Genomic DNA, 17,576 nt, shown 5'->3' with positions numbered 1-17,576 from the left:
GGAGGCTTAACCAACTGGGCCACCCAGGTGTCTTTTTTCTTGTTTTTTCTTGTTTTTTGTTTGTTTGCTGTTGTTTTTAAGATTTTATTTATTTGAGAGAGAGAGTGAAGGGAAGGGATGGGGGGAGAGAGAGAGAGAAAGGGGGGGGAGAGAGAGAGAGAGAGAGAAAGGGGGAAGAGAGAGAGAGAGAGAGAGAGAGAGAGAGAGAGGGAGAGAGAGAAAGAATCTTAAGCCGGCTCCATGCCTGCTAGAACTCACCACCCTGCTATCATGGAGATCATGACCTGGGCTGAAATCACCGCTTCAGGGACTGGGCCAATCAGGCAACCCTAAAGGAAGCATATGTTTAGTTTCATGAGAAACTACTTAAATGTTTTTCAGAGTGTGAATTCATTTCTTTTTAACACTCACTGAAGAGTACCTGCCCATGTGCCAGGAGAGGTACTGGGCAGAATCGAGTAGTTTGGCACACGCTGTATGGCTCACAAATCTTAAAATATTTGCAGTCTGGCCCCTTATAGAAAATGTTGACCCTTCTCACAGAATGTGGTCCGTAAGAGTTCAGAATTTCATAAGCAATTTCATGGAGTTGTGAATAATCAATAGCACAATTATTTTATAGTCTCAGTAAATATAATAAAAAGCTTGCTGTCGAAACGGGCTGAAATAAATGTGTTTTTACGTGTTTCAATTAGTGGGAAACATCTTCAAGGCTATGCATAAAATCTGCAAATTTTCATTTTTTCATAGTCACTGAAAATTGAGCAGGATATTTAAAATATGGATGTTCCCCAATCACTGTGTTTTCACACACTGCTGCACACATCGCACAAATTTTCACCCGACGCAGTCCAACACTCGGCTATCTAACTTAGGTCAAGAAACCGCATTTCCGCCAGCGTAGGAGGTTGCTTGACCCCGCAGCTCTAGTAACGTCGCGCTCCGGCGCACGCTAGCTACCGTGCCGGTTAGCGCCGATACTGCGCAGGCGCGTCAGCTCCGGCGCCGGCCTTTGCGGTGGGGCGGGACTTACGGCCGGCGTCTCTTCTTGTAGCTGGGGCTTGTGGCAGCGCCATTTTGAACGTGCAGCCGCCTCGGGCGTGAGTCCTTCGGGGTAGGGCAGCCGGCGTGGCGACCTAGGTGTCTTCTCTGACTTTGTCCTTCCATATTCCGTTTCTGTAGGTATATATAGTGATACAGCTATAGATCTAGAATTCTATCCGGCATAAGTGAACTCACTAAGATGATGTTAAGAGGAAACCTGAAGCAAGTACGCATTGAGAAAAACCCGGCCCGCCTTCGCGCTCTGGAGTCTGCGGCAGGCGAGAGCGAGCCGACGGCCGCCATGGCGCTCGCGCTGGCTGGGGAGCCGGCGCCACCTGCCCCGGTGCCCCCGGAGGACCACCCCGACGAGGAGATGGGCTTCACCATCGACATCAAGAGCTTCCTCAAGCCGGGCGAGAAAACGTACACGCAGCGCTGCCGCCTCTTCGTGGGGAACTTGCCCACGGACATCACGGAGGAGGACTTCAAGCGGCTCTTCGAGCGCTACGGCGAGCCCAGCGAGGTCTTCATCAATCGGGACCGTGGCTTCGGCTTCATCCGTTTGGTGAGTGTCGGGCCCCGGCCGCAGCGTTGTCAGGGGAAGGGGGCGTGAAGGGAGCGGGGCGCCGCAGGCAGCCTCCACGCCGGCCGCCCCGGCGAAAGCCCTTTCTGTGGCCTGTGAGCATCGCGGCGCCTGCCGTCCCGGTCTTCCCCCGCCGCGCCGGACCGGCCTGTCCCCCGGCGCGGCGTGGTAGCCCCGTATTTCCAACGAGCGGGCCCGGGCTCCCCGGCCCTCCGCGGTGGCCGTCGCCAACGTTTCGGCTGGGCGCGCGGCGGCCTCCGCTGGCCCGCGCGCTCCGGGGGCTGCAGCTCCCCCGCCTAGGGGTTCCCGTCGCCTGCTTCCCACCGGGGGCAGGGGAGGGGGCCGCCGTGTTTTGGGGTGAGACTTCTCCCGGCGAAACTGTGTCGTGAGGGCCTTAGATACGAATTTGGAAGGGAAGCTCCGGTCTCACCAGAAATTTCGTGGGGCATGGAAGAGCAGCCAGCGGACTCGCTTCTTAAAAACGTTTTCCGAACGATCTCCCTGGTTTCAGCCAGAGTTGGAAGCGTTTAAAGGTAAACCGTGTCGTTTCTCACCCCGCCTCAGCGCAGCACATCTTAAACCGTCTAGTTCTGAAACGCTGCAGTATCTGGACGGCGTTGGATTATTGGATAGCAAATGTAATATGCGTCCTCTCCCAAACATTCTGGAAGTTTCTACGTTGTTTTTTTTGGGGGGGGGGGATGAATTATATATATAAAATCATATATAAATATATTTTATTTTTTATTTATTTTTTATTTATTTTTTTTTTCAACGTTTATTTATTTTTGGGACAGAGAGAGACAGAGCATGAACGGGGGAGGGGCAGAGAGAGAGGGAGACACAGAATCGGAAACAGGCTCCAGGCTCTGAGCCATCAGCCCAGAGCCCGACGCGGGGCTCGAACTCACGGACCGCGAGATCGCGACCTGGCTGAAGTCGGACGCTTAACCGACTGCGCCAGCCAGGCGCCCCTAAATATATTTTATATTTTATGGGCATGTTTTGTTGCTGGAAGAGTACACATTTTACCTTTTTTTAGTCCAGACTTTAAAAAGTTTTCCAATATCATGCAAAAATTGTGCCTCCCTTACATCGAACAAAAAAATTCATCAAACAGCGAGGGTATACTCTTCTTAACAGGGCAAATATCTACTCTCTTCAGTTTTCCTGAGTGCTTTGTGGTGAATCAGTGTCACTTACATAGCTTCATTGTAATTCATATTTAGATGCTAGGTTTTTTCCCCAAGAAAATAACTTTGTTGGAGACATTTTTACACAAGTACTTTTTCTGCATGTGTTGCCTTTCTAGTTTGACCCTCAAATTTTATGTGCTTTGCAGTTTGTGGAAGCTTCTTTTTGGAACTTTAACTTTCAAAATTGCATTCTCTCCATGATTGACCCAGGCAAAATTTTAATATGTAGACAGAATTGATTGTAATTTTGTGACATTGTATTTCTTTTAGGGAGAACATTTGAACATCTAAAATCTTAAATGGCTTCAAGAGAAGGGTAAATCTTCATAGAATATTAATGAGACCTGAAAATGTCCTTGAAATTCAAGTTAAATAATCAGTGCGTTTTAAACATAAAATTATAAATCATTACCTTTAGGACAGTAGGGAAACAGCCTGTCATTTGGTAAAGTTATTTTTAATATAAATCCAAAAGTTATTTTAAAGGAAGTGAGGTTAGGCAACTTTTAGTAAACTTTCCAAAAGGATGTTATTTCACATTTTCCTAGTCTTTAGCTTCTGGCACCATGTTGGTCTGTTCTAAAGTTTACATTCTGGTGGAAGAATGGTAGGACTCCATTTCCCTTTGTTTTGGGAGCCTTGCACTTAAAAATAAGCCGATAGTAAATATCTTAACATGGAAAAATCTTATTCCTTTCTGTCTTTAAAGCTACTAAGAATCCTTTCTCCTTTAGTGTATTATTAGCCCTGCCAATAGAACTTTCTGTAGTGATGGAAAATGCTATGTATATGTGCTGTCCGGTGTAGTAGCTACTAGCCATATGTGACTCTTGAGCACTTGAAATGTAGCACTTGTGCCTGAGGATTTGAACTTTAAATTTTACTTACTTTTAAATTTAAAGAGCCACCTGTGGTTAGTGGCTACTGTGTTGGACAGCACAACTCATTGCTATTAGTTTCTTTTTTTAAAAAAATTTTTTTTTAATGTTGATTTATTTTTGAGACAGAGAGAGACAGAGCATGAATGGGGGAGGGGCAGAGAGAGAGGGAGACACAGAATCGGGAGCAGGCTCCAGGCTCTGAGCCATCAGCCCAGAGCCTGACGCGGGGCTCGAACTCACGGACGGTGAGATCGTGACCTGAGCCGAAGTTGGACGCTCAACCAACTGAGCCACCCAGGCGCCCCTAGTTTCTTTTTAAAAAAAAGTCTTAATGGGATTATGAAATGGGGAGGTGAGAGGGGCTGCTGTTGTCTGCTCCTTTGGGATATGCTCCTCTAAACCTGTCATGTTATTTTTTGGTGTAGGAATGTTAAAAATTTGCCAATAGGAAATTAGAATTTAGCTTAAAAGATTTGACTTTATGGATAACTTTACTGTTTAATCTGAGCTCTGTGATAAACAGGTAAATTTAAAAGCTTTAAATATTTCTGAGTTATGTATCTTTCTGCTTAGGAAAACAACATAGTGTATACCTGATCTGAACGTAAGTAATGATATAGTGGCTGTAGTGTGTAGTGGTGGTGTAGTGGCTCTAAATAGTGGCGTAATTTTATCTGATATATATTTTTAGATTATATTTTCATTTAAAAAACAATTAAAAAATTTTAATGTTTATTTTTGAGAGAGAGAGAATGGGGGAGGGGCAAAGAGAGAGGGAGACACAGAATCCAAAGCAGGCTCCAGGCTCTGAGCTGTCAGCACAGAGCCCGATGCGGGGCTTGAATCCACAAACTGTAAGATCATGACCTGAGCTGGAGTCGAACACTTAACCAACTGAGTCACCCAGGTACCCCAAAACAATTTTTTTAATGTTTATTTTTTGAGAGAGAGAGAGAGAGAGACAGAGCCCGAGAGGGGGAGGGGCAGAGAGAGAGGGAGGACACAGAACCTGAAGCAGGCTCCAGGCTCTGAGCCATCAGCACAGAGCCCCATGTGGGTCTGGAGCTCAAGAGCCTAGAGATCATGACCTGAGCTGAAATTGGAGGCTTAACTGACTGAGCCACCCAGATGCCCCTGGAAATACTAAATGCAAATAAATTGTCTTACACTGGTAGTTGTCGTTTTCCAGTTAATTGGTAAGGTGAGACAACATTTTTGAGCTGTTACAGGGTCAGCATTGCTAATATGTAATGGTTGGGAAAAAGAATTTAAGTGGCATTTCCTCATGAGATCATAAAGCCGTATTATGATGTGAGCCTGTGGTACTTTAGGGTTGAAATAGACTGTTTATTTTGGATACATTTTGTGGAATTTTAGACCTAAAAGCTTCTTTTTAGGTTTTGGCTTGTTACTGCCAATTTAGATTGGATAAATTAACTGAAAAGTTGTAGTGCATTTTTTTAAAAAAAGATTATTTATATGTATTAATATAACCTTTAAAAAAAAGATTATATTATATGTACACATGTAAGTAATGTCTATACTCAGAGTGGGGCTTGAACTCACAAACTCCAGAGCCGCTCACTACTCAGACTGAGCCAGCTAGGTGCCCCTGTGGTGCATTTTACAGCTAGTTTAATGTTGTTAAAACTGGTATTAGTTTGATCTGAACTCAGTTTCTGCTTTTATCTTTTTCTTCCCCCTACTTTTAACTTTAGTAAACCAGACTTCTGGAGCGGTGATTTATAGATGTGTGTTCCCTGTCCAACAGATTCAGGTATCCTCCCAGTGTAAGCAGAAGGTCACTTATATTCCCTACTATTCACGCTAGCAGTGCTGACTACCCCATCTAAAAATTGTCTCACCTCATCAGTTAACTGGGAATTTGTTGGAAATGCAAATTCTAAGGCCCACCCAGGATCTACTGAATCAGAAATTGTGGGTTGGGGCCCTCAGTCTTGGGTTTTAGCTAGCCCTCCATGTTATTATTATGTTTGCTAAGATTTGAGAACCACTGTTGTAATTAAAGAGTTAAAAATCAACTGAATTTAATATAGTCATCGCAGATTAAACCCTTTCCCCTCGTGCTTTTCGTTTTTAAGTATGAAATGCTGTGTGTTTCTTATAGAATGTCAAACATTAGAGAAGATGTTGCACAATCTCCTTAGTAGGCCTGTCTAGCATATAATTTCAAATGCTCTTTTAGTTCAGGGAAGTTTTCTTACTACAGTTTTAATTTTAGTGAAAGATTGTCCCCTAACGCATTAAATGTAATCACTGTTAATCTTTCATTTTTCCATAAAAAATCAAACCATACTATATACTCTGTTGTGTTTTGAGGTTTTCATTTAATATATCTGGTATCTTTTATGTCATGAGATTGATTTTTAATGACCATATTGTATTTCACAGTATGAATGGACTGCCATTTACCCGATCAACTTTCTATTGATTGACTTGAAGGCTGTTTCCAATTTATCTCAGTGGATTAGTACTATTACAGTGGGAACTTTTAACTATTAGTTGAACAAGGAGAAAAATATCAGGTGCTTTGGAATGAGCCTTTGGAAAGGATCCAATGTACATCATTTGACCCTATTACAAGCAATCTGTAACTTGGGATAGTCACCTAGTTTCTTGATACTTTTTGTACTGTTTTTAGTTAAGAACCTGTACTTGTACTTTTTATACAGAGTAATGCTGGGACATTAGCTGAAAGGAGGGATTTATGATGTATTTGGTAGAGATTATGAATTTTGTATAGATCTTTGGCAAGTTATTTCTTTTGTTTGTTTTTACTAAATACAATTTATTGTCAAATTGGTTTCCATACAACACCCAGTGCTCATCCTCACAAGTGCCCTCCTCAGTGCCCATCACCCACTTTCCCCTTTCCTTCATCCCCCATCAACTCTCAGTTTGTTCTCAGTATTTAATAGTCTCTTATGGTTTGCCTCCCTCCCTCTCTGTGACTTTTTTTTTCCCCCTTCCCCTCCCCATGGTCTTATAAGTTTCTCAGGAACCACATAAGAGTGAAAACATATGGTATATGTCTGTCTCTGACCAACTGATTTCACTTAGCATAATACCCTCCAGTTCCATCCACGTTGCTGCAATTGGCCAGATTTTTTGGCAAGTTGTTTCAACCTCTCTAGGCCTATTTACCTATAAGTGAAGTGGGGATAGTAATAACCCACTTTATAAGATTGTTGATGAGACCAGTAGAAGATAATGCATACATATTTGTGAATATACATAAAATAATGAAGAGCTGGAATATACTACTTGCTTAGTAAAAGTTACCTCGGTATCATTATTCTGAGTCATGAAGTAAACAAATATTTGGTTTCATTTCAAACACATAATTTTAATTGATTTTACAGATACTTTAGTACAGATTTACAGCAGTGGTTTTTGAGCACATGCATGCCAGTGGGGGAGGGGCCTACTGAAAGGGAGAGCATCCCAAGGAGGCTCTTTGTCCTTCCATCTCACAAACCTTACAAACAGTGAGATCATGACCTGAGTTGAAACCAAGAGTTAAGCGGAGGCTTAACTGATTGAGCCACCCAGGCATTGCAACCCCCCCCTTTTTTTAGTAGGCTCTGTACCCAGCATGGAGCCCAATGCAGGGCTTGAATTTACCACCCTGAGATGAAGACCTGAAGCTTAATCAGCTGAGCTACCTGGGTGCCCCAACAGCAGTGGTTCTTACATGGAGTGGTTCTGCTTCCCAGGGGACATTTGACGATGTCTGGAGACATCTTTCATTGTCAGAAGTGGGGGTTGTTTCTATTGGCTTATTAAGTCTCCTGTAATGCGCAGACCCCCTCCCTCCCACCCCCCACCCCCAAGAATTATCTTGCCCATAATGTCAATAGTGCTAAAGTTGAGAAACTCCAGTGTGGAATTATTTAAAACCATGAAGAGTATAAACTTTGAAGAAGGATCATGGCATTGAAAATTCCTGACAGCATAAACATTTCATTTGGCTCAAAAGTATTAAAAATTGAATTCATTGCCAACTGTAAAAAAAATTACTTGATTTAACATAAAAATTGGGGATTTTCTGCTTCCTCTGTGGAAAAACAAAATATATGACATTATGATTATACTTGACTGAATCTGAAGAGGAGACATCCTCTGGAAGCACTTTTCACTTTTAGAAAGTCCTCACCAAGTTCTCTTTATCCTTCTACCCCTAACATTTTATTATGAAAAATTTCAGATACATAGAAATGAACATCCATAGATCCACCATCTAGATTCATACTTAAGTTTTCTTATAATGTGTTTTTCACATATCTATTCATCTTTTCATCCATCAGTTCTTGACTCTTAAACACTCCAGCATGCTTATTATTAAAATTTTTTTTTTTAATGTTTATTCATTTTTGAAAGGCAGAGCACAAGCAGGGGCGGGGGACACAGAATCTGAAACAGGCTCCAGGCTCTGAGCTGTCAACACAGAGCCTGACGCGGGGCTCGAACTCACGAACCGTGAGATCGTGACCTGAGCCGAAGTTGGATGCTCAACCGACTGAGCCACCCAGGCGCCCATCCAGCATGCTTACTAGTAACTAGAGTCCAATATTATTTTTGAGGTATTTGACCTCTGCATACAGCAAAATGAACAAATTTTCAGTGTACAATTTGGTGATTTTAGATAAATAACATTTGTTTAATTCAAACTATCAAGATAGAGAATGTTATCATCTCTTGAAATTTTCTCCTGTCCCTTCCCATTCCCAATTAAACTTAACAGCATTATTATTATTATTTTTAATATTTGTTTATTTTTGAGAGAGAGTGAGCAGAGAAAGGGCAGAGAGAGGGGGAGACAGAGGATCTGAAGCACGTTCTGCACTGTCAGCACAAAGCCCGATGCGGGGCTCCAACTCACAAACTGTGATATTGTGAACTGAGCTTCAGAAGTCAGGTTCTTAACTGACTGAGCTACCCAGGCACTCCATACCTAACAGCATTTTAATTCAAGACTTCATTCTTAAAATCTACCTCTTAAGAGTTGTTGGGTCATATGACAGATTAGGTGCAAAGTGCCTATCCCCTGTTAGATATTTATTAAATGTTTGCTGGTATTACTATGTTAAGAGTAATTTTAATTAAAAATTTCTAAGAGTAATTTTTTAAAAATAGCCATTTTGAGGGGCACCTGGGTGGCTCAGTCGGTTGAACATCCGACTGCGGCTCAGGTCATGATCTCACAATCCATGCATTCGAGCCCTGCGTCAGGCTCTGTGCTGACAGCTCAGAGCCTGGAGCCTGTTTCAGATTCTGTGTCTCCCTGTCTCTCTGCCCCTCCCCTGCTCATGCTCTGTCTCTCTTTGTCTCAAAAATAAATGAAAACATTTTTTAAAGTAGCCATTTTGAGTATCTGTAAAAAGGTTAGATGTGTTGGGGCACCCCGAGGCTCAGTTAGTTAAGCATCTGACTTCCGGCTCAGTCATGATCTCACAGTTGGTGAGTTTGAGCCCTGTGTCGGGCTCTCTGCTGTCAGCACAGAGCTTGCTTTGGATCCTTTGTCCTCTCTCTGCCCCTCTTCTGCTCGTGCTCTTTCTCTTTCTCTCAAAAATAAATACACATTAAAAAAAAAAGGTTAGACTTGTCTTTGTAAAATTAGTTCTATAGATTTTTGTGTAAGTTGTAGTAATTTAAAGTTGTTGTATTTTAGGTATTAAATAAGGATCTGTTGTGACCTTAAGACTTTTTTCATAAGACAGTATATTTTTATTCTTACTACAAATGCATATAAAACCTGTTTAAATTCTCACTGTAGAGTTCTCACAACACAAAGGAAAAGAACATACTTATATTAAACTTGTTTGTTGATTATGTTTAGATGTCTGTATTCTATACCAACTTTGAATTCTTCAAGAAGGAAGTTCTCTTGTGGTTTCAGCATTGAACATATTTTCTAGTTTATAAACGGGTGTGCACTTGATTTTCTGTATAATGGAGATAACTCTTACAGCCCATGAATGTATGTGTTTGCTTCTCTCAATATAATGGAGAAATGTGTAGCCCATGAAAGTATTTCAGGAGACCTGGTTAACAACATCTAATAATAGTTTTCATAGGAAATGTAAAAAATGAAAGAGGAAAGGGGATTTGTGTAGCATTGGAGAGGTGGGTTGTTTTAATAAAAGATATAAATATCAAAAAACAGTATATACTGAAAATTATTCTGTTCAGTAATAGCTTCTAGTAACCGGTGCTTGGTCTCAAAAAGTAATTATGATTTTCTTTTAATATATGTAAGAGATTTAAAAAAGATACTGCTGTGAATATTTAATAGCTGGTAATTTGTGTATGAGTAGACCATCTTTGATAACTTGGGACATTGGGGTTGGGATTTTCTAATTAAAATGTTTACAGTTATTTTTTGAACACTTAATAAAATGCATGTGATACCAAAATTGAAAGACACAAAACAAAGTGACCCTATCAGCCATTTCCAAAAGCTACCCAGCTCTTCTCCCTAGAAACCACTATTTAAAAGTATTTGTGTTTATTACTATCATCTTTAAAAAGTGATTTTTCCTCCTAAAAAGGAATCCAGAACACTGGCTGAAATTGCAAAAGCAGAGCTGGATGGCACCATTTTGAAGAGCAGACCTCTCCGAATTCGTTTTGCTACACATGGAGCAGCCCTAACTGTCAAGAACCTCTCGCCGGTTGTTTCCAATGAGCTTCTAGAGCAAGCATTTTCCCAGTTTGGTCCAGTAGAGAAAGCCGTTGTGGTTGTGGATGATCGTGGTAGAGCTACAGGAAAAGGTTTTGTAGAATTTGCAGCAAAACCTCCTGCACGAAAGGCTCTGGAAAGATGTGGTGATGGGGCATTCTTGCTAACAACGTAAGTTTTAAACATCTCATCATCCTGTGCAGTTACATATGGGCTTCTCTCTCTGTGCTGAACTTCTGTCTTTCTTTATACAGTTCATACTGTCTTGTCATATGGTAAGTAGGTGTTGAATAAGTGTATAGTGAATATAAACAGGAATTTTTGTGTGATTCCAAGAGTCATACTTCAGACTTCAGTGTATTGATTCATACTTGAATCTTAGAAATGATTTGTATTATGATTTTTATTCAGTTTACTGAATGTTATATGCAAAGTAAAATTTTATATTTAAATAACAAATGGATGAATTACATTTTACTCAGGTTTTTTTAAGGCATAATTTGCATGAATTAAAATGTTCCCAATTTTAAACATAGAACTCAAGGAGTTTTAACAGATGTATGTAATCTAGCACCACAATCAAGATCTAGAACATTTTCGTCATCCTGACGAGTTCCTTTATGCCCTTTTGCAGTTTCTCTCTACCCCTTAACCCTGTCCTATATAGCTATTGGTCTTTCTGCTCTTATAAATTAGTTTGTCTTTTGTCTTTTCTGGTTATTTCATATAAGTGAAATAATTTGTACTCTTTTGTGTCTCATATCTTTTGCTTAGCATAATGTTAATGAGATTCCATCCATATTATTGTATTAGTTATTTTGCTCACTTTTATGGCAGAGTTTTATTCCACCATATGGACATAATTACAGTTTGCCCAGTGACCTAAGGGTGGGTGAATGTTCGAGATGCTCTCAACTATTAGCCATTGCGAATAAAGCTACTATGAACATTTCTGTACAGGCTTCTTGTGAACATTATACTTTCATGTGGCTTGGGTAATTAGGGATAAATGGCTGAATTTTCAACTTCATAAGAAACTGCCAAATTGTTTTTCAAAATGGTTGTATCATTTTACATTCCTACAAGCAATGACTGAGAGAGTTCTAGTTGCTCCATACTTTCACCAACACTTGATAGTTTTAGTCTTTTGGATAGTCTAGTATAGGAGTGTCTCCTGGTGAGTTTAAATTTTATTTTCCAAACAACTAATGATTAGCATCTTTTCATTTGCTTTTTGTCTATTTTTACATCTTTTGTGAAGTATTTTGAAATTTTTTGCCTATTTTTTAAATTTAGTTTTTATTTATTTTTTATTTTTTAACGTTTTATTTATTTTTGAGACAGAGCATGAATGGGGCAGGGGCAGAGAGAGAGGGAGACACAGAATCAGAAGCAGGCTCCAGGCTCTGCCATCAGCCCAGAGCCCGACGCGGGGCTCGAACTCACGGACCGCGAGATCATGACCTGAGCTGAAGTCGGAGGCTTAACCGACTGAGCCACCCAGGCACCCCTAGTTTTTATTTTTAAAAAATATTTGTTTTGGAGAGAGAGAGAGAGCACAAGTGGCAGAGGGGCAGAGAGATAGAGGGAGAGAGAATTGCAAGCAGGCTCCATATGGTCATCGTGGAGCTCGACCTGGGGCTTGATCTCAACAGACCGTGAGATCATGACCTCAGCTGAAATCAAGAGTCAGATGCTTAATTGACTGAGCCACCCAGGTGTCCCTGTCTATTTTTTAATTGGGTGGTTTGCCTTATCGAATTAAAACATCTGGATACAGGTCTGTTTTAGGACTATTTCTCCTAGTATGTGGCTTGCTTTTTAATTTTCTTAGTAGTGTTCTTCAGAAAGCAGCAGTGAAGTATAATTTACATTTTTTTCTTTTATGATTTATGTTTTTTGGATCCTTGTATGAAAATTTTTTCCCTTCCTAAGGTAGCAAAGCTTTTCTTGTCCTTTCTTAAGACATTTTATAGCTTTTTTTCTTCTTTCTTTTTCTTTCTTTTTTTTTAAAGTAGGCTCCATGCCCAGCGTGGACCCCAACGTGGGGCTTGAACACATGACCTTGAGATCAAGATCCAAGCTGAGATCAAGAGTTTCACGCTCAACTGATTGAGCCACCCCAGCATCCCTAGCTTTTTTATTTATACCTGTGATCCATTTTGAGTATGCTGTGAGATAGATTTTTTTTTCCATATAAGTGCCATTTGTTGCAGCACCAGTAATTGTAAAGATTATGATTTCTCCTTTTTTACCATTTATCTTTATCAAAAATCGAGGGGAAGAAAATCTGCACTTTCATTTCACCAATTGGTGTGTCTTTTACACCAGTACTGTCTTTCACTCTTTTTTTTTTTTTTAAGCGTTTATTTTTAAGGGGTGCCTGGGTGGCTCAGTTGCTTAAGCGTCCAACTTTTGGTTTCGGCTCAGGTCATGATCTCACAGTTCGTGAGTTTGAGCCCCACATCGGGCTCTGCTGACAGCATGGATCCTGCTTGGGATTCTCTCTTTCCCTCTCTCTCTCTGCCCCTCCCCTGCTCAGGTACTGTCTCTGTCTCTCTCACTGTAAATAAATAAACTTTAAAAAGAAAAAAAAGATTTTATTTTTTAGTGATCTCTACCCAGTGTGGGGCTCGAACTTAAAACACTGAGATCAGCATTTGCATGCTTTACTGACTGAGCCACCAGGCACCCCGCACTATGCTAAGGTTTGAAATCAAGTAGTGTCACCCAACTGAATTGTTTTGTTTTTTTTTTAATTGTTCTGGGTGTTGTGTTTTTTTTTTTTTTTTTGGTATAGCCTTACTGATTTTATTTATTTCCCAATTTGAGTGTAATTAATGTACAATGTTACTTTAGTTTCAGATTATCCTTACTGATTTTATTTTATTTATTTATATATTTTTTAAAGTTTATTTTGAGAGCAAGCAGGAGAGAGCATGAGTGAGGGAGGGGCAGAGAGAGAGAATCCCAAATTGGCTGTGGGGCCAAACTCACAAACTGTGAGATCATGACCTGAGCTGAAGTCGGACGCTTAACTGAACCACCCAGGCACCCCCTGCATCTTTACTGATTTTAAAATCACCTTGTCAATTGAAAAAAGTTCTTCTGGGCTTTTGATTAGAATCGTGTTGAGTGTTCAGGTCATTCTGAGGAACATTTTGACATCATAATACTGACTTTTTTCTAGTCCATGAATGGTGTATCCATTTACTTAAAAATGTTCGTAAGTAATTATAATAGTCATTCAACCTGTTGCCGTATTAACATGCCTTTGCTTTCAATTTGCCCAGGGTGCTGTTCTTGATGTTCGTCCTTAGTCTTTAGACTGGATTTGGTGGAAAAGTTCCCTAGTTGATTGCTGCATTGATTCCTTTATCTCTGTTAGAGATAAAGTATCCATTTACTTTACTATTGGTTGGGAGTATTCAAATGTTTTAAGGTTTGGGGAATTGGACACAAGGTCAGTGTAAAACATCTCTGCCCCATGGAGCATAGTTTGGTGATATGTAAAGCATTTTTCAATTTGTTTGGGACTGTCAGGTGTTCATGCTAAAGCTGTAATTCGTGTTACATATGTTTTACAGCACTGCCAGTTCTCAGAGATTTTGGTCTTACACTCTGTTTAGAGAATGCTTGCTCTCCTTGTTCCACTTTATTCATATTTTGCTAAGGAACATCTTAGAGAAGCTGTTTTATCTTCATTTATTCATCCCCTCTGCAGTATCAACTGATACTCTCCAATTTTTTTTTTGTCATAGCATTTACTGTTTTAATTTGTAGGTCTTTCTCTGCAGGTGAATGCCAAGTTCCATTGTGGGCAGGGACTTGGTCTTGTTCAGTACTATAATCCTAGCACCTGTATTTTTTTTTAATTTAATTTTAATTGCAGTACAGTTAATATATAGTTTTATATTAGTTTCATGTGTACATACAATACAGTGATTCAACAATTCTGTATATTACTCAGTGTTCAGCAAGATGAGTGTACTCTTAATTCCCTTTACCTATTTCACCCACTTCCCCTGCTCTCTGTTGTTAAGATTGTTTTTTGGTTTTTCTTTTTCTTTCTTCTTTGTTTCTTAAATTCCACATGAATGAAATGCTATGGTATTTGTCTTTGACTTATTTCATCTACCACGATACTCTTCTAGCACCTGTATTTTAATAATTCCTGGCTACAAATTAAGCTAATAATAATAATTTTTTAAAGTTTTTTTGTTTATTTCGAGAGAGAGAGAGAGCGTGATCAAGTGGGTGCATGGGAGGGGCAGAGAGAGAATTGTAAGCAGTCTTTGCATTGTCAGCATGGAGCCTGTTACGGGGCTCAAACCCATGAACTGAGATGATGACCTGAGCAGAAATCAAAATTCATGTGCTTAACTGATTGAGCCACCCAGGTACCCCAGCTAATCAGTTATTTAATGAAGGAAGGAAGGAACTAAAAGTACTCAAGGCATGTGATTAGTATTTTTTCCATTGCAAGCTTTGATTAATTGGTATTTTTTAAAAGTTACAGCCAGGCATTGGAAAACAATTAACCATGTCTTACAGGTAGCTTTTAGAATAACTTAAAAACAATTTTGAGGGAATGGGCAAGTGTTGACATTGTATTATCCATTCTGTTTCTAAGCATGTTGGATTTTGTATTTTTCAGATGAGAAAACTGACCCAGAGATGTTAAATAATTTGTGTAAGATTGCACAGCGAATAAATGGTGAATTTTAGCCTGATGCCACATCCCTTTTTGTTTTTAAATTTTTTTTAACATTTATTCATTTTTTGAGAGACAGAGCAGGAGTGGGGGAGGGGCAGAGAGAGAGGGAGACACAGAATCTGAAGCAGGCTCCAGCCTCAGAGCTGTCAGCACAGAGCCCATCATGGGGCCCGAACTCACGGACCATGAGATCATGACCTGAGCCAAAGTTGGATACTTAACCGGTTGAGCCACCCAGGTGCCTCATCCTTTCTTTTCATATTGTGCTATAGGTGGAGTGATTTATTTTTTTTTAGAGACTCTTCCTTGCTCAGGAACTTTGTTGTTAGTTAAGCCTTCTAATGGAACTCATGAGATCATGACCTGAGCTGAAATCAATAGTCAGATGATTAACTGACTGAGGCACCGGGTGCCACTACTTTTTTTTTAATTTTATGTATTGGCAAAGGTTTAAAAATACCCAGTGAGTGAAAGTGAAGTCACGTGAGTGTTTTATGACTCCTGGTGCTGATGGAAATTGGTCACTTGGAGGTATTTAGTTACTGAGTATAAAAACCTTAAGGTTGTTTTACTGTTATAATAGAGGTATATTTTAAGTAAGTATTTGACTCAAAACTTTGGTGTATCGTTTTATATCTGGTTTATCATGATTGGCTACATCTAAATTTCTTAGTAGAGAATTGAGTAAGTATATCATATAGTGGATTAGTGTGTATTTTTTCAAGAATATTTCATGACATCAGGAAATGTAACTCATGAAAAAAATTCCTTTATTATTTTTTAAGTAATCTCTGTGCCCAGTGTGGGGCTTGAACTCATGACCTTGAGAAGAAGAATCACATGCTCTATTGACTGAGCCAGCCAGGTTCCCTGAAAAATTTTTTTAAAGGGAGTGTATACCACAGAGAAGAGAGTAGACTAGAGGTTCAGGGAAATAGGGAATTCATAGCTAATGAATTTGGGGTTTTTTTGGGGGCGATAAAAGTATTCTGGTATTAGATCATGGTGATGGTTACACATACTAAAACCCATTGAACTGTACACTTTAAAATGGTGAATTTTATGGTATGTGAGTTATATCTCATTAATGATACAAACAAAACTAAACACATTGCAAACTCCACATCTGTTTATGGCAGGGCTTTTGGCTATGCATCTGTGCTAACTACTGCTCAAAAACTTAAATTCATGTAGATAAATATATATAGGGGTGCATGACTGGCTCAGTCCATAGAGAATGTGGCTCTTGATCTCGGGGTCATGAGTTGGAGCCCTCTGTTGGGCATGGAACCTATTTAAAAAAATGTATATTTATTTTCTATAAATAAAACAATGTAGCAAGTAAAAAAAAAAAAAGGGACACAAGACTAGATGTATGCTACGATCCAAATTTGTGTTAAGAAACTGATCAGAGAAAAAAGACTGGAAATAAAAATGTGAGTATGTCAGCAAAAGTTATATTTGATAAGTGTGCTTACAGGTGTATCTTGGAAGTCTCCTTGGTTTCATGATTCACTAGTTGGACTCAGGCCTAGCATATAGTTTTACGTCTAAGATTATTACAGCAAAAGAATACAGAGCAAAATCAGTAATGGAAAAATGCACACCAGGTAAAGTTTGGAGGAAACTAGGTATAAGCTTTCCAAGAGTCCTTTTCCAGTTAAGTTGGAAAAGTACTTGGCTTAATTCTGCCAGCAACTAGTTGAGACAATAGAATGAAGTGTTAACTACCAGGTGAAGTTTAACTGATCCTAGTAGCCATGTCCATATATAAGGAGTGGGGTGGAGGGTGGTTGGTTTTTTAAGTTCCCACTTACCTGGCAAAATACCAGAATTTAGGACTTCATGAAGGAAAAAAGCTTAGATGGTTTGTGTTCAACATAAACCACATTGTTTGCACAGTTTTGGCACAGAAAATCAGCCTTATCTGTTAGCATGGTGGGATAGCTGTTTCAGGCCTATTTTGGTAACTCTTTAAGCACATAAGGGATTGATACATTAATTTTTTCATACCTTTCCTATCTTATATTCCTACTTTCCAGGGATTACTTTTCCATCATTTTATTTGCTTCATCACATCTTTCCGTTAAATGGGGTTCTTTTAGATTCAGAAGAAATACTTTAATAAAAACAATACTGTAATATTGCTTTTGCTTATATAAATTGGAAACACAAGAGGTATCTAGCCATACCAGCTGGTGGTAGAAGTATGAATTACTATTTATTTACCTTTCCAGAAAAACACCCATAACTTTTACACCGTTGGTGTCATTTGGGTCCAGTTTTAGTTTTATACTTTAGTTTTTGAGAAGTATTTATAAAGGTTGATATTTTATTATTTATTAGAGGTCTTCAGAAGAACAAAAAGAATATTAAATAAACTTTTTTCCCCATAAAATTTACCATATGGGTCCATTGGGTTATTTTGTAATCTGAGATCATATAGGTCCTA

General features: G+C 39.5%; 1 protein-coding gene across 2 annotated transcripts in view; it reads left to right on the top strand.

Moving 5' to 3' along the window:
- The first annotated feature begins 1,060 nt into the window (after positions 1 to 1,060).
- The window catches only part of PSPC1 (paraspeckle component 1), a 102,605-nt gene continuing 86,089 nt past the window's right edge, over positions 1,061 to 17,576 (top strand). For both annotated transcript variants that reach the window (XR_003421922.2, XM_027064487.2), the window contains exons 1-2: positions 1,061 to 1,609; positions 10,277 to 10,578. Coding sequence is in view for 1 of the 2 variants with exons in the window: in XM_027064487.2 (XP_026920288.1) it covers positions 1,244 to 1,609; positions 10,277 to 10,578 (668 nt within the window). In the remaining variant the exon portion in view is untranslated. The remainder of the gene's footprint in view (positions 1,610 to 10,276; positions 10,579 to 17,576) is intronic.

This window comes from Acinonyx jubatus, chromosome A1, assembly GCF_027475565.1.
Source record: "Acinonyx jubatus isolate Ajub_Pintada_27869175 chromosome A1, VMU_Ajub_asm_v1.0, whole genome shotgun sequence".
In the NCBI taxonomy this organism is placed as follows: Eukaryota; Metazoa; Chordata; class Mammalia; order Carnivora; family Felidae; genus Acinonyx; species Acinonyx jubatus.
This window is presented reverse-complemented; position numbering and strand designations above follow the sequence as displayed.